The following is a 22,259-nucleotide window of genomic DNA, read 5'->3' on the forward strand; positions in this document are numbered from 1 at the left end:
GGTGTGAGAGTGGAGCATTTCTGCTGATACAGAGATCTACAAGCTTGTCCCCTGGATACATTTATGGAAAGTAGGACAGTGGTGGGCCCTCTATCGCTAAAACATAAGTCTCCCCCTTCTCTCCCCCTTCTCGCTCTGTCTCTCTTACAGGCCAGCCCTGCGCCGATGATCGTCAACACAGACACTTTGGAGTCGGTTCCTTATGTGAGTTTCTGTGTATTATTTGAAGCACCTATTCATATAGTAGAAGATCCATACCTCCAGCAGATTAAAGCACACTTGAGTAGGAGCCCATTATTACTGCGTTTTAGCTGAGATAGTATGTGTGGTGCGTTACTACATTTTGATCATGTAACTTATCATTGTAACAAATGAGGTTGCAGTTCTGAATTGTTGATGTTTGTCATGAATAAATGACCAGCGCAAGACTTCTAAAGACCAACACCTCAGTATTTTACATCAGAACAGGGAGATGAAGCTGACTGGGCTTCAAGAGGTGGTGTATTGTCACGTGTTGGCGGTTATGTTAACAGTTGAAGGTGCTTCTCTATTTTGTGTAGAAATGAGGAAAGGAGCATCTGCCTCAGCCTGTGACATTTTGCAAGCAGTTGTTTTTCCCTGCCAGACAACATTACTAATCTTTACTGAGATATTGTGTTCTTGTGATAGAGTTATGATCATATAGTAGCTTCAGATAAACTCTGCCGCTTTTACTGCCATTGCTAATTAAGTCTTCAGGTCTTGCTTGCTTCTACAGTCCTATGAGTTCTGATAATAACATCTGTCGAGAAGAGTTGCGCTCACGAGAGCTGCCTCGAAAACATGCATACACGATCAGGGGAAGGTCAGGATATAAAAAGCATGAAGCATATACTCAGAAATCAATAGTTAAAGTGTAATCGAAAGATAAAGTGTATGATCGTTACATAACAAATGTTGAATACATAGTGATTTAACAAATGTAAACCTGATAATAATAATAATAATAATATGTGTATCTGAGTATAGTGCAGTATTTGTGTAGAAAGTACGGAGAAAGAGGAAGTAAGCAGGGTGTTTGCTTCAAGGGATGGGGAAATAATGATGGTTGAGAAGAAAAGACACAAAGCACAATAATGATGAAGGATGAGATCAATAATCATTTTATAAGCAAATGTGTACTAAGTAAACTGATTATAACAACTGTAACTGATCATAAAAACTGTAACTGTGATTATGATAACTAATCTGTGTTAGAAATGTGTGAGTGTAGGAAAAGGGGAAGTGCAACAGATGTTGAACACCCAGACACGCGCAGAGCTTGATTGAGTAAGCGCCCAGACAGGGAAGTTGGGGTGATTTCCTCATGCACACACACACAAAAGTTAGGTACTTTTCGAAGCACAGGCACCAAATCAATGATGTCATGTTAATCACGGGCTGAGGGACCCCGTGTTACGGAAGAGGGGGGAGAGACGCGAGAGGCAGCCCAAAAGTGTTATAAAAGAAGTAACTTGCAAACAGCAAAACGGGATTTCTACACGAGAGCCGTCTAAGCACTCTGAGGAGAAGATACGGACGATCGCAACTGAAGTATTGAGGACTTCGTCTCTGTTCACGGAAGGAAAGAAACACCTAAATGTGTATTTCAGATGTTTTCTTTCCACTATTCTGAGAGAACACATGAACAACTATGTTTTGCCTGCAGTGTCTCCCCAATGTTTGAAGGGCTAAAAAACTCAATCTGTTGTCTGTACCCTCAGGTCAACGGCACAGAAATTGAATACGAGTTTGAGGAAATCACTCTGGAGCGGGTGAGTATCTCACATCCCTCACAGCTGTGTTTAACCTCAGATGATCCATGAGAACATGCCTCTGCACTGTTGTCTCCTGAAGGCTTTACAATAACATGCACGGTAGTGCTCGAGCAGGGGTCTCAAACTCAAGGCCCGCCACGTCATTTTATGTGGCCTGCGAATCAGCCAGCAAAAAAAAAACGTTTATTAAAAGTTAGGCTTGATAATAAAATTATCCCCGTAGTCGAAATTATGAGATAGAAAGTCGAAGTTATGAGACAGAAAGTCAAAACTATGATAGAAAGACATAATGATGAGATACTTAAACACACAGTCACAGAAGCAGCTCTTTGGCTTGTTACCGTACATTTGAAATGGAAATGTATTGTGAGTACATTGAAGACTACTTTAAACGTGGCTTTAAAACACATGAAATACTTCATGTGGGATTGTGCAAACGCACCCTTGAAAGGATTTTAAGCATTGAACAAAGTTAATGAAATAACTTGTGTTTGATATTTGTCTTTGCTATTTTCTTTAAAAGTTTGATCTTTGATAGAGTAATGTGGGTTTATTAACTCTAAATTAAAAAGGATTTAAGTTATAACAAATGTGCTTAAATAAAAAACATTTATAGAACTGCATGTACAATATTTGTACACTTGAATAAACAATAATCAAATGCAGAGACAGTTATTTTACAATATGTTAGGAGAAGTTACATTTACACAGTCTTACATTTACAACCGGCCCTTTGAGGGCGACCGTGATGCTGATGTGGCCCAGAGTGAAGATGAGTTTGACACCCCTGTGCTAGAGGGAAGTTGAAACATCCATGCTGCCTCTTTAGAGGCTCTACGCACAGTTATCTGTTTACATCATGAGCTACTACAAGTCACTTTATGTATTATTATGTCAGTGTTTCTGATTCAGCATCCAGGCAGCAATGCCCTGCAGGGACTCAGTGGGTTTTGTAATCAAGAGAAGCTGCTACTCCCATCAGTTAATGACTTCATCAAAACTTGACCTTCATTTTGTGAGTGGGCATCCAGGGGTATTTATTTGCAGAACCGACAAAGTAGAACCGTCTGAAAGACAGTGTGAGCCCGTAAATACAACATTTCATAGTGTACCTGTCATGATGGAATCAGGAGAGAGGCTGTGTGATGGCAAACTGAAGACTTTACATCTCTGAACACTTTGTAATTATGCTGCGAGCAGACACTGTACAGCCATACTGTTAAACTGCCTCAATATTTCATTGACTTTTCCTGCAGTTGATGTGTTGGCACTTTGGCACACTACATACAGAATGAGACTGCCTGTCCTTGACTGTTTTCTATGGCCACAGGGTAACTCAGGGTTGGGCTTTAGCATCGCCGGAGGCACAGATAACCCACACATTGGTGACGACCCCGGCATCTTCATCACCAAGATCATCCCTGGAGGAGCAGCAGCCGAGGATGGACGGCTGAGGTCAGTCACTTCCACTTCCCCACACAGCTTTTCAAGAGATAACTGGAAACGTTTTCTGACCTGACACGGAAAAAACGTGCATCTCTCAAAAACACGTGAGAAAAGAAACGTCCTGTAAGAGGATGACTTAAAGATACTATCTCACCACTCCACTATACCACAGCTAACTCCTCCACTACTGCACTAGATAATCTGCCCTCAGAAATGTTGCATATAGCACATATTTAAGATATTATACGGCAGTATCATTGCTCTGAAGCAGACTAAAACTTGTGGTCAACACTGGCTCTCTTGCCAGTTTATCTTGATGATGCCTTATCTTTCTATGAATCAAAATTCATTCTATCTATATTGACATTACTTTGAAACTATTTGACTCCATTAGCATGGACATTAACCTTCTGTTCATTTCATCTCAGGAGTAGCTTAAAAACATTTATTTTGGTGGAATTTGAGTCTCCTCTCTCTCCAATTAAAACCCACATCAACAAACCTTCATTACTCTCCAGCATCAGCACTTACTGAGCTCTGATAGTCACTTCACACTATATTTCTTTAGGGGGACCCACATCCTTCATACTTAATACTTAATCATACAGATTAACATTTTGATAAGATTTCTTGTTTTTTGTAAACATTTATAAACTATTTAATAAAGAAACAATAAACCAAAAATCTTTTTATATTAAAGTAGAAGTGATGGATGATGCTGGTTGGTGGTTTCAGGCCAGCTCCTGTTCTTTATCCAAGCCGCAGCTCTGCAGCATTACTGTCAGATCACAGATGCTAGAGGGGAGCGTAATGCATGCACACCGTCAACCTGGAGCAGATAGCAGGAGGAGCAGGCCGGGCATAAATCACTCTTAGCCTAATTGATGGTCACCCATTCCTAGGTGGGCAGCATGACTAATGCATTATGGATGGAGTCTAATCCATCTGGCTCTCTGGGAGGAAGGAGGCCTGAGAGGGATTTGGTTATACCATTATAGAGCCAGACACACTTCCTAACTGTCACTGCTGTGGGACGCTGGAGCAGAGCACTAAGCATACTTAATGCAGCCGCTCAGCTTCAGGGGCCGCTGGGAGCGTTTTAAGTGTTTCTCATGGAGTCGGTTGTTTTGGTTGTAGTCAAGACTGAACCCACAATATCCCCACCGTTTTATTGGTATATACAATTTCCATTAACCTATATGAAATGTTTTTAGATCTTACTTCAGACTTTTCTCACAATGCCGAGCTTTATTTGTCATTGTCTGTTCATTTAGTAATCACAGACAATATGTCTTTGTTTAGCTCAGGGGTGTCCAAACTTTTTTCAAAGAGGGCCAAATTTGATAATGTGAAAATGCCCAAGGGCCAACAGTCCCTGCTGACATTATTTTAAACAATACAAGTAGCCTATACATACATTGTTATTTTATCATTTTATTTTCAATGACAGCAAATAGCAATGTAAACAAATGTAAGCATTCATGTGTGAACACATCTCAACAACTATTCTGCCTTTCTTTCACATCTTGAAAGTCAGATAACAAAGAACAAGCCATCTAAAAGCTAATTACATAGGAACCGATCAATATTCTCACCTCAAGACAATCTTAAATATGACTTAGTGAGGGTGATGAAAAGTTGTCTAACATTTAAATTCAACACACATGAAACAGGCTCACGAAAAAAATCAAGTTGTCTCTTCGTATCTGATGATAGCTCTTCAGTGTTACGAGCCAGGCAAACATTAGCAAACTCTGTCTTCTTCTCGGGGCAAATGTTTTCTGCTATTTTCATAACACAGTCTTTGATAACCTCACATTCTGTAAAACGTTTGTCATGTTTAGCAATTACCACGGCCACTCCGCAGCTTACTTTGATGATGTTTTCATGTGAAAGGGACCGCTGCTGTGTGGCCAAGTTATCTTGGAGTTGCTTCACTTTTCTAGCACGGACGCTCTCTGATAGCTTGTTGTAGCATTAGCACGTTTGGTCTCGTAGTGTCTCTTTACATTATATTCCTTAAACAAGGCAACAGTCTCATGACAAATTAGGGAGACACAGTTGTTTCGGTTTTCGGTGAAAAAAATATTGCGATCTCCACCTCTCCTGGAAGCGGCGGCCCTCATTATCGACTTTCCTTTTTTTACTTGCCGTAGCCATGACAGTTCAAGGGTCAGAGCCAATTTCAAACAGCCAGAAAGTTACAGAGTGGTGCTGCCACCATGAGGTAAAAATAGGAATTGCATGTTGAATTTGTATGATTTATTCATTCCGTTTTGACTGTGCTGGCGGGCCATAAATAATGCATTTTAAGACAGAAGGCGCGGGCCGTATAAAATCTGACCTCGGGCCGTGATTGGCCCGCGGGCCGGACTTTGGACATGCCTGGTTTAGCTACTTAAACACAAAGCTCCAAATAACAACATACTGAATGTATACTGCTAAGTATAGGTTAAAAGGATATTGCTAAAGGATATGATGTGGAAGTATGCAGATATTTATGCTCTGCTTTCCTCAGGTTGAAGTGTGTGTGTATGCATGGGATTTAGTGTGTGTGTGTGTGTGTGTGTGTGGGGGGGGGGGTCCCAGCTGTTCCCTATTGACCCTCAGGAGAGTTGTGTCCTTGAGTGCTAGGGCATGGATACTCGATAATCAGGAATACCCTACTAGCTAGGGTATTCCCCTAGCTACCTACATAACTAGCTGTTCAGGGAACAGCTAGTTATGTCTGGTACACAACTGCTCCGTTCAAGACATGTACTGATGCGATATCTCATTATAAACCTATGGTTCTTGTGATTCGATTCATGCAAACCATTTCAAGATACAATCACAACAGCAGGTACAGTTAACGTCTCTGTCAACCATACACTGCAAAAATAGCCGAAAAAATATCGCCGTGACCATGTGATTATCTTCCAAAAACGGTCTGGCTTGGTCGCCAAGGGTCCACTCGATCGATTCCAGTAAAATATTTAGTCCAAAACACATTAGTACGTCCATAAACACCCACGGGGGGCTGTTGCATCATTTAAAATTAGCCAGTCGATTTTGATAATCTTCGCTGCATTTCTCTTCATATCTCTCATTAAAATGTAAACATCTAACGGAGTTGTACCCCAAACCGGACAGTTTTTAGCTAATGTTTCAATACAATTCACTTACAATGTTGATAAAAATGATCGTGTAATGTTTTCAGTTGATTTAATGGTGTTAAACTGAAGTTAAACTTCGTACCTTTCAAACTAAATATTGTTGTAATTATTACAGTTAGCTTTGCCTTTACCAGAGTCGTTAAAACGATGCTAACACGGGTGAATTAGCCGTGCACTGCTCTTGGCCTAATCCGTACGGACTTCTATCCTCGTTGTAAACACTGGCTGCTGCTGGTTTTTCGGGGATATTCGCTGATGGTCAAAAATGACCATCAATGCTGTCAACACATCCGGGACCGTAGTTCTGTCCTTCACAATAAGATATCGCGCTTAAACAACTCCAAATGATGCAATAAAAGCTCCTTAATTTCCGTTTGAGCTGTTTAAGCGTCGCCCGAGCGTTCTTTCTGCTTTCTCTCATCAAAGTCACTTTCCTATAGTATTTAGACATATAAACGTCCATATATATTCATGAAATTTGACACAGAGATTATTTGATATGTATGAATTAATATTATTTACGTTTGGTTGGCGATCGCCGAAGAAAATGACAGCGTAATGACCGGAAAGGGCGTCACGACGGAATCGTTCGAGACAGGCCAATAGCAGCTAGCGCCGACCGAGGCAGGCCATCGTTACGTTAAGTGTCTCAGTGTTTCAAGATGGATGCCGGCAAGTCCGCCGGTTAGATAGACACCTCATTTGACCTAATAGGAGCTTCTATAGCCTGTTCACATTCTGGAACAGCCAACGAGAGTCCGCTTTGAAAGACAATACCCGCCTCTCTTCTTTGGGTACCGTTCGAGCCAATTGGAAACAGATCATGTTCAAACTCAGCTTCGTTAAAGCCAATGAAATTACGAAGAGAACGCTGTAATTTGCATATATCCCAGCATGTTGGGAAATATCTGCAAAGTCAAATCTCACACCGCGAGTAAGGTTGTCGTCACGTATCTTGAAGTGCAGAGTGTAGTTGGTAAGAATTTTCAAGAATCGGTGAAAGTTGACAATGGTTAAATACGTTGTAGATAACCATATATCGACATAAACAAACTATGGTTAGATTTTCGGACACAGTGTAGCGGCAATCTTCTCCCTGTCCACATTACCACTACTGTTACAGTCTGGGCTTGGCAATAAGCTTGACTCGTAATGAATCTTCGTAGGCAGTAGCTTCATTTAAAAACAGGTTTACGTAACAAAATAAAGTTACAAGATACATTCTTTGCTCAACTTGTCACAGCGGTAGCACAACAGTTAAAAAACTATGTTGCTCCGCAGACTGAATAACCTCAACTGAGGGCTGTTAGCTGTGACGTAGTCAATAATGCAACTAAAGGAGCATTTCCACATGTTTGTTACACAAATCACTTAAGACATCTTATCAAGTCTCATATGGCTCTTACACGTAGTGTATCGTATTCTCTGATTTTGACGTGGCATCTACGAGCCCCCAAATGCACATTTACGCGGACGTACTCTTAGTAAACCACGTGTAAAATATTTATTTTCTGTCGTATTGTTATCAAATTTCAATGTGTTCCGGGTCCTATGACTTCCTGCAGTCACTTCGCTGTGAAGCTAAGCTCCTAAGTGCCAGCCATAGATAACTGCTGCAATCTGTTGGCTAAAAGAAATCCAGGCAGAAAAAAAGCCTTCTGTTTCCGTGTGTGGTAAACTATATAACTCAATGCCAGTAGCACTTACAGTGATTCTGACGGTTTGGGAAGAAACTACAGAGTGTTCCCTTTCAAAAAAGATTAAAACCATACATCTACTCCCAATGGTTCAATAAGAGCTGTGCAGTTTACTTTGGGTACGCATTGGTTAGGCGTTTTAGGCAAATTTTACAGGAGTGATAAGAGGTTCAAGCTGTGGACTGTCTGCTTTTATCAGTGGTCCAAGTCCAACACTCGGCCGTGGATCACAGCGGTTCAGCAGAGTCCTCAGCCTCCACACTTGGCTCCAGGCCGCCTGCAGGACCAACAACATGAGCTTCATTGACAATTTTTATCTGTTTTGGGGCCGCTCTTCTGTTTTCAAGAACGATGGTATTAATTTTAACAAACTAGGTAGCCGCCTGCTAGCGGCTAATTTACAGCATGCTGTTCACTCCCATTCACATGAGTGACTGTTTACACCTGGCACACATGATCCTGGATCCACTGACCTCTGTCACTCCTCTACGATCATTCATCAGCCGCATTCATCCCCTACAAGCATCACTACCTAACCGACTTGTTCACAAGTCATAATTTGGCTTTTTTTTATTTCTGACTGAGACCTGGCAACGGAATATGGAATGCATCCATTTCAATGAACGCTGCCCTGTGGACTGTTCTTATGTTGGGACACCGCGTTTGACAGGCCGCGGTGGAGGTCTCGCCATGGTCTGGAAGAATCAGTTTTCCTGCCAATTGGGGAGCACAGAATCCTATGCTACTTTTGACCTACAGCTGACTAAAGTGGGCCGGCTAAAGCCGTTTTACTGTTTTTTAATTTACCGACCTCCAGGTCCTGCAGGTCAGTTTTTATCAGAGTTCACAGACTTTCTGACCTCTATTATCAAGCTAGACAAAGTGCTTCTGGTTGGTGATTTTAATCTGCATATCAATGATACCACAGACTGTATAGCCACTGAGTTTCTCAATATTACTGAATCTTTTAATTTCACGCAAAATGTTTCTGGTGCCACTCACAGGGGTGGTCACACCTTGGACCTTGTGTTCTCTCTGGGTCTTGATATTGATAATACCCGTTGTGAGGACCTACTGATCAGTGACCATAAATGCATTTTCTTTGATCTTTCTGTCAATGCTGACCCCTTGTGTCTGAAACAAACATTCCACTCTCGCATTATTACTCAGAGTACAGCTGATCAGTTCTCTATGCACTTCTGCTAAAGTGGCACCTCTTAAGGAAAGGACCAGGGCTGCCTGCAACACTTCTCCGTGGATGACAGACGCTGTCTGCAGCCTGAGACAGAAGTGTCGCAGGACAGAGCGGCTCTGGAAAGCCACTGGGCTAGAAGTGCATCGCTCATATCTCAAAGACCTCAGAGTTTTCTTTAATACTGGAGTAAAGGAAGCTAGAACTGCTTATTTTGCCAACTTAATCTCTTCCTCAAAGAGAAATCCCAAGATTCTGTTTGACACAATTTAGAGAATTGTTTCACCGTCTGTCTCTACATTACCATGCTGTTCTGTTGACGATTGCAACAAATTCCTTACCTATTTTAATGATAAGGTAACAGGTATTAGGTCTGGTATTCAGCCTGGGATTTGTTCATCTACATGTAGCTCCTCGCAATCTCCTGCTGTTCTGGACTCTTTCCAGCCTATCAGCCTTCAAGACCTGATGGACTTTATTAACAAAACAAAGCCATCATCTTGCCCTCTGGATATAATACCATCCTCTCTATTTAAGAAAGTTCTGCTAATTATTGGCCCTGCAGTAACATCTATTGTCAATTCCTCATTGTCTACAGGAATTGTCCCTTCCTCTTTCAAACATGCCACTATCCAGCCCATATTAAAGAAACCAAACTTAGATCCAGCTTTGCTCATGAACTACAGGCCCATATCAAAACTGTCTTTCCTGTCCAAAATTTTAGAGAAAGTGGTGGCCAAACAACGTACTGCTGCACTAGAGAGGCACAACATGTACGACGAATTCCAGTCTGGGTTTCGTAAGCAACACTCTGCTGAAACCGCTCTCCTGAGGGTTTCAAATGACATTCTCATGTGTGCTGATACAGGTGACTGCTCTGTGTTAGTTCTTCTGGACCTCAGTTCTACATTCGACACTGTAGACCATAACATCCTGATTAAGAGGCTACGTGATTGGGTGGGCATATCTGTCATAGCGTTAGACTGGTTTACATCTTACCTCAATGACAGAAGTTTCAATGTCTCTGTGGGTGATTTTGTGTCCGTTACCTCTCCACTGTCTTGTGGCGTACCGCAGGGCTCGGTTCTGGGGCCTCTGTTATTTTCCCTTTATCTGTTACCTTTGGGGCCGATTATAAAAAGTTATAATGTGTCCTATCATTTATATGCAGATGATATCCAACTCCATCTGTCATTTAAACCCAGCGAGGCCTTCACATTAACGAGGCTCCTGGACTGTGTCAATGCCATCAGAGACTGGACGGCAGAAAACAGCTTACAACTCAATGACACTAAGACGGAGGTCCTAGTTATTGCTCCAGATGAGTTTGTCCCCATGATCAGGCAGAGTATTGGTCCACTCTCCTCTGCTGCCGATTGCAACCTGCGCAATCTAGGGATTTTCTTTGATCGATCCATGTCGTTTGACCCCCATGTTAAGCAGCTGTCCAGATCATGTTTCTTCCATCTAAGAAATATCAGTAAACTGAGATCTGTAATATAAACACCTGAATTAGAGATGATCATACACACATTTATCTCTTCACGCATTGACTACTGTAACTCACTTTTCACATCACTCAGTGTATCTGCTCTTAACCGTCTGCAGGTCATCCAAAACGCTGCCGCCAGATTGCTCACCAGGACAAATCGACGGTCTCACATCACCCCCGTACTCCGATCTCTCCACTGGCTCCCTGTAGCATCTAGGATACACTTCAAAATTCTCACCATCACTTACAGAGCACTTCACGGTCAGGCTCCGACTTATGTAGCTGATCTACTTCGCCCCTATTCACCCGCCCGCACTCTCAGGTCAAACGCTCTAGGTCTTCCGTCAGTCCCACGCACACGATTTAAGACCCGTGGTGACCGAGCCTTTGAGGCAGTGGCCCCGAGGCTCTGGAATGCTCTGCCTGCAACTCTACGCCTCGCAGATACTGTGAATACTTTTAAAAAACAGCTCAAAACCCACCTTTTTAGGCTGCCGTTTGAGTAAAAACCCATGTCCTCGACCTGCTCTTAAAATATGTTTTAAATTTTTATTTTATTTTTCATTTATTTATTTTTTATTTTTCTCTGTGTATGTAATTTATTGACCCTAGGGTCACATTGTGTTTTTTATGCTTTTAAACTTCTGCTCTGTTAAGCACTTTGTGATGTTATGTCTGTGAAAAGCTCTCTATAAATAAATTTCATTCATTCATTCATGGATGATTTGGTCAACACCTCAGGGGTATTAAAACTGAGCCGCTTGCTGACTCAGATATTTACACACTGGTGTGCTGGAACTCAGTGTGGCCACTCTGTCTCTACATCCCAGACATACAGCTACAATAAACAGGGTGTAATATGCACAACACAGCCTGCGATCTAAAACTCATATGCGAGCACATGGGTCAACACTGCACAGTAAATAGGATCTGCAGCCAACAAACACACACAGTCTCCTCTGTCATCAAATGTGTGTGTGTCTACAGGGAGACGCAAATAATATAACTACTCTGGCTGTACTGTGAACATGTTAGTATGTTAGTTCATTTGTTGTGTCGTTGCTGTTTTCTAACCATAAAGTTGTTCTTAACATTGTCTCATCTTAACTGTGATTAGAGCTGTTATGATAAACATGATTATCGTGGTCAAAATAATTCACGATAATATCACGATATCTGAAGAAAATTTGAAATAATAATGATGCTATCATTCAAATTCATCTTTAACTTTGTTTATTTTGTGTTTTGTCTCTTTTTCAGCAAATGAATTACACTCAAAATACAAGGCTAGGGAAGAGAGTCTAACTTTAACAATATATATAATAGTTATTTAAGATGTGCTGGATTATTACACAATATCATATATATATTATTAATATGATATAAATATTTCATTTTTAAATATCATGGTTTTGATCAATGCCTGTAAATGGTGACACCCCTCATTGTGATAGAACAGCTCTTAATAAAAATAGTAAACATCATGTGAATTCATAAAAGTTAAAGTTTGTTTGACCTTAAAAATACTTTTCCCAAAGTGACTGCTGTTCTGCTCCGACTCAATGTCGACTCTGTGTCTTGTATTGGTCTTTGCAGTCAGCTAAACTCTTCGTCATACTTTTCCTCCAAGGAACAGACCAGCGTGTTGTATATGGACAGGTTTTAATATGAAGAAGTGTGAAACTACAAAACAGGTAAAAAACATACGATCACATATTAGTTTTGATGAAATATAATATAATATGATACACATATAATGTGTATAATAACAATGGAAACATAAATTGCTGTGCCATCTACGTATATTCAGAAGTTACATGTTGCACATGTCATCAAACTATTTCTAATAATAAACTAACAAAATAAACCCTCAGAAATACCTAAAGCTATAAAAGTAAATTATACTCACTGGCATTGCCACTCAGAGGGCCAGAAAATGCAGGATGGATAAAGATTCTATTGCACAATTACTCCAGTACAACGGAGCCATGTTGTGACCAAACCAGGAAAAGGAATAAGTTACTTCCTGTCACATGTGCCACACATATAATACACTGGCAAATAACTGTAACACTTTAAGTTAACACCAGGTGGCAGTAATTCCCACAAATAAAATACAAGTCATTACAACTGCTGTGAATCAGCCTTACAAACACTCCTTACACTGTTTTACCAGTTACTTCCCTCTGCAATCGTCACCCTGGACAGATTTAAATTCAGTCAATCCCCTGTTCTTGTCAACCAGAGTTATAACAGCGTTAGATATATTTCACGTATGTGTGTGTGTCTTTTGAAATGTGTTTTAAGTTATTCGTCAAAGGAGATTTTTTTGTTGCTTTGTGACTGTCATGGTTTAGGCTTTGTCCCGTGTTCCTGTGTGTGTGTTTCCCCTGATTACACTCATCCTACTCACCTGCCCAGTCCACCCAGCTGCCTTCACTCTCCTCATCACCCCACAAATATATACTCCCCTGCTTTCCCTGTTCTGGTTGTGAGATCGTCCTTGTTCGTTCCCCGGTCTGTCCCAGTGTTTTGTCTCCCTCGTGTTTGCGCTGTGCTCTAGCGTTTACTCCTGGTTTGTACCTTTGTTTTTTTGTGACATTGCCTTTTTGTATTCTGTTTGGATTTTTTCCCGCTCCCTGTTGGAGTCTCTTTCAGTTTGTTTGACTTTAAGTAAAGAACCTTTTTTCAACTTCACCTTGTCTCCAGTGTCTGTGTCTGCGCTTGAGTCTCAGATCGGCCCCTCGGATGTGACAGTGACATTGATGCACACTGTTCCTCTTGCAGAGTAAACGACTGCATCCTGCGGGTGAACGACTCCGACGTGTCTGAAGTCTCTCACAGTAAGGCAGTAGAAGCCCTGAAGGATGCAGGTTCTATTGTCCGGCTGTATGTGCGGCGCCGCAGGCCAATTCTCGAGACCATCATTGAGATCAAACTCATCAAAGGACCAAAAGGTGAGCTCAGACACACACTTGACTGATCATATTCACTCCTTACAGGAGCGGTAATTTGATTGATTTCATGTCAGTGGTCACTGTTAATGCATCGTATTTTGTGTAAGGCAAAGTAAAATAAATACATTTTTAATCGCATGATTGTTTTGCGATTAATTGCATTGTTATGCGTCACGTTCAATAATGAATTCAAAACGAGTGTATTGCGCACTTTTATTTTAAAAGTACTGCTATATGAACAAAAGTGCAATAAAGTTTGGTTTGCAAACACGTTAAACAAATAAGGTGCTTTTTAACAGCAGTATTCTCTTTACACAGCAGCAGTTATAATGATTCTGATATTCAGCCGATGTTCAAAACTTTATCTTCACGTGTGTAAGAGATGCAATTTGAAATATACACCTTGCAAACTTCAAACCTATCTACGTCATGTTTTTATATTCTTAGGGCTATCTAAATTATTATATCTATCTATCTATCTATCTATCTATCAAACATTACAAACACTTAAAAAAAGAATTTAAATGAATCATTGCTTTTTTGGGTCAGACACATGCCACGCTGATTACCGTAATATGTGTACGTTTGTACATAGAGGGTGATAAGAAGCTGTACATGGAGGGACTTAGGACCCAGGGGAATGTAGGTCAAGGAAACAGGAAGAGACGCCACACAAACGGCTGTTCACCGCTCGTCGTTCCTGTAACGAGACGATTGCGCATGTGTGTGAGACAGGAGGGACAGTGACTGAGTGAAGGGGGGTTCCGGACCGGGCGTGTCACCCGGGGGGGGGGTCGGCAGCAGGAAGTGACGCCACACAATCACAGCTGTTCACCGCTCGCTGCCCGGTTCTTGTGTTAAAAATGTCAGCTTAATTAATAAAAATAGAAATCTGTACTAACGTGCGATAATATAATTGTCTGCGTTAATTAATGACTGCATTGTCACGTTAACTTGCCCAACACTAACATATATGTTCTTTGACCATGTCTCAAGTTTAGCTGAACTGGTTTCGAACAGGGTTTTCCTCGGCCCAATAAAAGTAAAAATATTTAGATACATATGCTGTTTAGCTTGATACATGATCATTATGGTATTGTCTGATGCTAACATAAATCTCTCATACATACAACTCAGAAACTAACCAACTACTTTCATATATGCAAACACACAGGGCTTGGCTTCAGTATCGCAGGTGGAGTTGGAAACCAGCACATCCCTGGTGACAACAGCATATACGTCACCAAGATAATCGACGGCGGGGCAGCACAGAAGGATGGCCGGCTACAAGTAGGAGACCGGCTGTTAATGGTGAGTACAAGTGTGTGTGTGTGTGTGTGTGTATATAAGTTGTTATGAATGAAGATCGAGTGAACAGACTGAGATCGAGGCGTTTAGCTCAATTCAAGCAATAACATTTATTTGTGACAGAAGTATTATGTCCAGCAGTTAAACGTGCACGGACCCAAGGCAAAAGGTGCAAAAGTGAAACCTAAGAGCGCTTATACAGAGAGCGCAGGCGTGTCATCGGGTTCTCCTTGTGGAGCCATTGGTCAAAATCAAAGCAGAGGTGGATTTGTTTCTAGCATTCAAATGGCCTGATGGAGCACTAGGCAACGTCACCCACAATGGCTCACGTCCGGAATCCGCCTTCTCTGGAACGTCAGTGTGTGTGAAATGTTGATGTACAGCATATTGTTAACACTTAAGGTGCAGAAAAAGGGTGCAGTTCTAAACTATTTCGAATTCTCTGTGTGAATAGATAAAAAGAGCTCTTCTCCTACTCTAAGATGGCAGTTTCCGCCCTAATCTGGTGGTTTAAGCAAGTGTTACTTTCAGGGCCACTGTATCTGTTTCTATCGTACGAACGGGTGACGGAATGCCCCATTCGGCGTTTTTGACCTACTTATAGTGACCTCACAACTCCGCAATATAAGCTTTACAAGTATAGTGCATATTATTTAACAGTGAATGAATATATTTTATTTACAAATCCCCCTTTTCACACCTGCTAGGTGTGAACTTCTTAGACTGGTGTGTCGTCGTCTAACTGGGAGTTAGTCAATGAACGCAACTCTGGTTCTTCTTCCTGGTCCCATGACCCCTCTGGGTCAGGGGCCGGCAGGTCTCCATTCAACAGTGGATAAGCACCATGTGGAGGCGGCTGCCTTTCCTTGGAGAGAGCTGTGGTAATAAGACGGCCTATCAAAGTTCGGAGGCAGGGGATGCAACAACAGCCACAGGTGATGAGAATAGCTAAGAAAACCGCGATGGAAACCGCTATGGACATGATGAGGGCCTTCCATTTGCCAAACATGGATTCCATCCAATCAGAGAAGGGATTGTCTATGCCTGATGCCGCATGCATTTCTTCCGAGAGGGTGCGCAGACTATTTAAGGCCTGAGTGACCGAACCGTCTGGGGCAGTGTTGTTCGGAATGATGGTACAACACATTTCTCCAAACATTAAGCAGACACCCCCTTTTTCAGCTAACAACATGTCCAAAGCCATTCTATTCTGCATAGCCATAAGAGAGGTCGGCGCGAGTTGTGCGGCTAAGCCTTCAACAGCGTCCCTAGTGAGGTTAACAAGACGCAAGACATTGTAATGGACATAGTTTATGCGGTCCACGTTTTTGTTGGGAGTGATCGGAAAGAAGGCTGCGATTATGGGAATGTTTTCAAAACCTGCGGCGACTTGGTCAGCTAGTTTGTATTCGTCAGGAACGCCTCGTGGGATGCCTATTGAGTCTATATAGGTGGGGCCTCCAGTAAGCTCGAAGGAGCCTGAGGCAACTTCTCGCTTGATGATGTGTCGCCTTCTGCGTTTGGTGAGAGAAACGGCTAGACCGTCCGCTCGTGCTAATCTACGACCTATTAGGGTAAGGGGCATTCCGAGTCTGACCATTGCACAAGTTCCGACGGTTTTGCTAGCTTCTATTCTAGGTACCAAGCGCAGGTCTCCGCAGCAGTAGAATAAACCTGCTCTGGCCCAGGGCCCAATGTCTGAGCCATCGCGGGTCTCATTACACCAATCAGGGGAAATTTTGCCCACATTCAGCTGTGGTCTGACTGCTGTGAAATTAAAACACATGTACCTGTTAGCCTGACCTCTCATGGCGGAAAATTGGCCCAATTTTGTTTCATTTACGATAGGTGGAAATATCGCGGCAAGTGTGGCACAATTTGTGGGCGTAGCTTGTCGTGTGAGATCTATCATACAGGCATAGCCCTGAGGATCAGTTTGCGGGTAGAGAGGGGCTGGTTCGGTGAACATGGCAGGTCGGGCGGAGGCGCAGGCCACGCACCCTGTCATATTTTGTCTGTTAGCATTATCAGTGATCCAATTTAACCAAACATTATCATTGCCATAACCTGTGGACCTTCGCAAGACCTGCAGGGGAGTCATTCCAGTATAATCTTGAGAAAACACTACGGGAGTGGTGGCAGCTGGAGATGCCAATGCTAGGGCAGACGTGGGCTGGGTGTGTTCGTTCTCTACCTGGGGGAATATGTTGATCTGGATACCGACCAAGGGATCTTTGTGTGCGATGTCGACACCTAAGATGAACCATGCCCTGGTGTTACCGTAAAGACTTGCTGTGATGTTGTTTATCGAGAGGGTAAGAGGGTTAGTTGTGGCGCTAAAATCTCTCTGTAGGCTAATTTTGCTCCACCACCTATACGCTGGGCTGGTGGTTGTCAAACCATTGGGGACCCATCTTCCGGTGTACTTAGTTACAAGACCCCAATGACTGCACCACCCGCCCGTAACTGGTCGGGCCGTGCCGCTAGTCTCGCAGCTTTTCACTATTGGGGGTGTGCCACAAAGATAAACATTATAGCCCCGCCAACCCCTTATATTGCCGTTACAGGTTACAACGTCGCACAAATCAAATGTGTATGCACTGGTGGAACCGGCTGTGTAGTTCAGAACGAGTTTGGATCTACATGCTGTTGTATGGACCAATGTTGGGGTGTTGCGTCTTGTTCGGCTGTGAGTCATCGGGGATGGACAGGGAAAAGGGGCAGGTGAATTAGAAGTCTGATTCGGGAAAGGGGCGGTATAATTAGATGGGTGCTGGTGTGTCTGATACATGGTTTGTAGTCCCCACAACATGAGGGCAGCAAGTATCCCCATACCCACCCCCACCCCCATCATAGTTTTCTTCACCTCGGCGGGGTCTACATGAGGGGCCCCTAGAGAGCGTCTAGACTCTCGGTGCATTTTCCAAATTAGTGCGAATTTCTCCCAGTGTTCTGGTTGGTACCGGTGCTGGGACACAATGTGTCAGGTGGTGCCAAGGGGCGCCTGATTTGCCCTTGACCTGGACCGAGTGTGAAGTAACCTCCTCCACCTCGTATGGCCCAGTCCACCTGGGGTCAGTCCGCTTGTGAACCTTGACCCTGACCCAATCACCTACTTGTATCTGCTTTCCAGCTGCCGCTGCTTCAGGTACTGCTCGAGTCCTCTCGATCTGCTTGGAGAGAGCTTCAGCAAGAGAAGAGAAGACATTTCAATCTGCTGTACATCCAGAGGTGGCATATGACCTCCATCTCTGGGTGGACCTGGCATCGACCGGCCAGTCATGATCTCGTGTGGGGAGAGATGTGTTTCTCCCCCTTTTCCGGACCTCATGGCCATAAGGGCCAGGGGCAGGGCCTCAACCCATGTTAATTTGGAGCCCACGCAAACTTTGGCAATTTTGGCCTTAAGGCTCTGATTCGCTCGTTCCACTCGGCCCTGAGATTGCGGGTGATAGACTGACCCGAATCGGTGTGTGATTCCCAGAAATTGCTCTACCTGTGCGAGCATGGTGTTGCTAAAGTGTGATCCGTTATCAGAGCGGATGCATCTCGGCACTCCGTAACGGGGAATCAGTTCTGTCTGCAGCCACTTTACAACTGTCTGCGCGTCTTCTCTCTTGGTGGGAATTGCTTCCACCCATCTTGAAAATCTGTCTACCATTACCAAGATGTACCTCTTTCCCTGCACTCTGTTCTCTGGTCCCATATCTGTATAATCTATGCTGATGTCTTGGAAACAGGCAGAGGGCACGGGATAAGATCCCATCGGTGTCTTGAATGGTTTTCTTGGGTTGTATTTTCCACAAATTTGACATTCATCGCACCATATGGATGCCACCATAGTTGTTTTAAATTGTCCAATGTCCGTTTCTTTCCCTCGTGTGTAGGTCCGTGGGCCCCTGGTAGGAGTGCTGCACACAGTTCTGCTGAGGCAACCACTCTGCCGTCGTGGGCTCTCCACAGACCTTTGTCTTTTGAGGCTCCTTTCCGTGTCCATTCGGACCATTCATAAGGTCCTGCTTTCTTTTGATGATCTTTGATGTGTTCGATGGTAAGCTCAGGTGGGCCGGATGTTGGCTTCATAACCATTTGGCGAGGTGTGTAGCCTCCAGTTTTCTTAGCTGCTCTGTCTGCCGCGTCATTACCGGCGCTGATTCGTGATCTGATTGTGTCATGTCCTTTGCATTTCATGATGGCCACCCCCTTTGGTAGTTGGATTGCTTCTACCAGCCTTCTCATAGCTGTTTTATGGGGTGGTCATTTGAAGTGGTGAAGTTGTGTCTTCGCCATACAGGGCCATCGATGTGGGCGTAAGCCGAATCTGTGAAGATATTTACAATTTTGTCCGTGCTCCACTTCAGAGCCTGAATCAGTGCTTCCACTTCCGCTAGTTGTGCTGAAGCGGGTTGTGGCAGAATCCCTGACTCCACTGTTTGGTGATAGCCATCACTCTTCTGTTGGACCACTGCATAGGATGCAATGTTCCCTTCTTCTCCTTTATAGCAGCAACCATCCGTGTAGAGCCAGGCTTCAGCTGTGAGGTGGGGAATGTTCTGGAGATCCGATCTCAATTTGTTTTCTTGTACTGCAACTTCCTCGCACACATGTGGTTGTCCATCCGTAAAGTTAGCCGACATATTTCTTGTGGCTGGCACAAAGGTGATGTGTGGCATGGTGCAAGTGTGTTGAATCTGTTTTTCTTGCGGCACTGAACGTGAATTCTTTACTCATCAGAAACGCTGCCACGCCATGGTGCGTGTGTACTTCCAGTGGATGGCCCATGACAATGAGAAGTTTTTTCAATTGCTTTTGCCACTGCTGCAACATATCTTGCGCACGTGGATTGACCATTTTCCACAGCGGCCAGTTTTGATGAATGATACATCAGTACCTGTCTTTCACCCCCGTTTTTCTGGAAGAGTACAGCATTGAGTAGGCTGTCTCTTTCAGAAACATCAAGGTGGAACGGTAGGGAGTAGTCTGGGGACATGAGTGCCGCGGCATGTGCAAGTGCTTGCTTCAAGTGGGAGAAGGCTGCTTCAGCCTCTTTTGTCCATGTGAGGGTGGCAGTAAGATTTCTTGTGCCCACTTCCTTCAACATCTCTCTGAGAATGTTGGTGTAGTCTGGGATATGGGCTCGTGAGTAGCCTGTTAAACCCAGAAATGAGAGGAGAGCGGCAACAGTGAGCGGTTGGGGATGTTGCAGGATGGTGGCCCTGTGCGTGTGCGACAGGCCTTGACCGTCTGATGAAACATTGCGACCCAAAAACAACACTTGGCGTCTGGTGAACTGTACCTTTGAACGTTTGACCTTGTAGCCCTTTTCGGCCAATAGAGTGAGGAGTCGGACAGAGGAATCGAGGCAGAGAGCTGCTGACGTTGCTGCCAAAAGCAGATCATCGACATATTGAATCAGAACTACGCCTACTGGGAGGGCGAGGTCAGCAAGATGAAGGCGTAAGTGGTGGTTGAATAGACCTGGGGAGCACCTGTAGCCCTGGGGTAGGGAGGCATACGTATACTGCTGATTATTAAAGGTGAAGGCGAAGATGGGCTGAGAGTCTTTGTGCAGTGGGACACTGAAGAAAGCGTTGGCCAAATCAACTACTGTGAAGTGGGTGTGTGCAGGGCTCAAATTGCTGAGAGAGAGATGAGGATCTGGAACCGGATGACCTGTTGGAACCGTGATTTTGTTCACGGGCGGAAATCCTGGACCATTCTCCAGCCTTTTCCTCCTGCCTTTGGAACCGGAAGTATGGGAGTGTTGAACTCTGATGAGGTGGGGTAGATGACTCCGGCTTGGAGCAGGCCTTCAATCGTCGGCCAAATGCCTTCCAGTTGTTCTTTTTTCAGACGATATTGGGGTCTGTACACAGGAAGCTGATGTGGGTCTGTGAATGTGACTTTGATGGGTTCCGTAGTCAGGCGGCCAACGTCATAGGCCCCTGAGGTCCACAACCTTCCTGGGACCTGAGCCAAACAGGCAGTTGTAGCTGGATGATCTGAACACTATTTGCCATGGTGACGAGGCAAAGGGAGGTGCTCCGGTAATGTGTGTTCAACAGTGTCAGGGGCTGTCCATCTCCACATGGTCTCCTCCTTGGTTTTGAGCAGACCTTCTGTAGGGGTTGGTTCCCAAGTGAGAGTTAGTGCTCTCTTGATCATAGGTCCCAGACCTCTGGCCTCATGGCCAAAACCAACAGCTATAGTGACATGGGGTGATGAGTCCGCATCTAGCTGATACCATGAGCGAAGGAAGGGAGATAGAATGACGCTTGATGCCACTCCTTCTTGGCCACAAAAGATGTGTAGACACTGAATGGTGGGTCTAAGGTGAGACATGTTTTCATCCCAGTCTTCTGTGTAGGGGTCGTCGGGATCTGGTGTGACATTTAGAGTGCAGTGGACGTGGTCCAGGGGTTTTGTATGGGAAATGCTGAGTGATTTTTGGTTTGAGAATGTTAAACCAGTATTGGATGGCAGGGGTCTGGGGGCCAGTTTGAAGACAGCGTAGCCAGTAAACTTCTTCATCTGTGTGGGACACCGTCTCTATAGCGGGAGCAAGGGAGAGAATGCGTACTGGCATGGACAACATACTAGTTGGTGGGTTGGACGAGACATGTACACCCTCTTGGTTCAGCCAGATGCTCAGATTGAGGCGAGTCATCAGATCGCGTCCTAGCAGGTTGACTGGGCAATTTGGAGCAGAGAGAAAGCTGTGCGTCAGGGTTGCATCTTGAAATGTGATTGGGAGAGGGGTGGTGTAAAATTGTCGAACTGGAGTGCCAGAAACTCCCATCACTGACACAAACCGGTCCGACAACGGCTGCGTGGTCATCACACTCGAATATGTGGCTCCAGTATCGACGAGGAAGATGTGATCCTGTCCATTTACTGAGCACCTGATTAAAGGTTCGCTGGTGAGGCCGAAATGTAGAGTGTGTGACTCCAGTAGTTGAGGGGCGTGTCAATAGGGAGGGCTGTTGTAGCCTCCAGGCCATTGTTGTTGACTGTTTGCCTGTGTGGCATGGGCCCTGCCTTGGGGACCATGTTCCTCGTCCCAAGGAGCCTGATGGGCCCCTTGCTGTGGTCTTTGTCCGTCATGGCCATGTCCGCCTCCTCCTCTGGAGTATTGTCCTCTTCCTCTCTGTGTCTGCTGTGGCGCTGCCCTGCAGTGTCTTGCGAAGTGTCCCGGTTTCCCACAGTTGTAGCAGAA

The 22,259-nt window shown here is 44.1% G+C and overlaps 1 protein-coding gene across 1 annotated transcript in view; it reads left to right on the plus strand.

Moving 5' to 3' along the window:
- The window catches only part of dlg2 (discs, large homolog 2), a 239,301-nt gene that overhangs the window by 130,430 nt on the left and 86,612 nt on the right, over window positions 1-22,259 (plus strand). Inside the window, exons 5-9 of the mRNA XM_079282881.1 lie at window positions 151-204; window positions 1,743-1,793; window positions 3,127-3,251; window positions 13,566-13,735; window positions 14,910-15,046. Of these exons, the coding sequence (XP_079139007.1) occupies window positions 151-204; window positions 1,743-1,793; window positions 3,127-3,251; window positions 13,566-13,735; window positions 14,910-15,046 (537 nt within the window). The remainder of the gene's footprint in view (window positions 1-150; window positions 205-1,742; window positions 1,794-3,126; window positions 3,252-13,565; window positions 13,736-14,909; window positions 15,047-22,259) is intronic.

Source organism: Melanostigma gelatinosum (genome assembly GCF_949748355.1).
Source record: "Melanostigma gelatinosum genome assembly, chromosome: 14".
NCBI classification, from domain to species: domain Eukaryota; kingdom Metazoa; phylum Chordata; class Actinopteri; order Perciformes; family Zoarcidae; genus Melanostigma; species Melanostigma gelatinosum.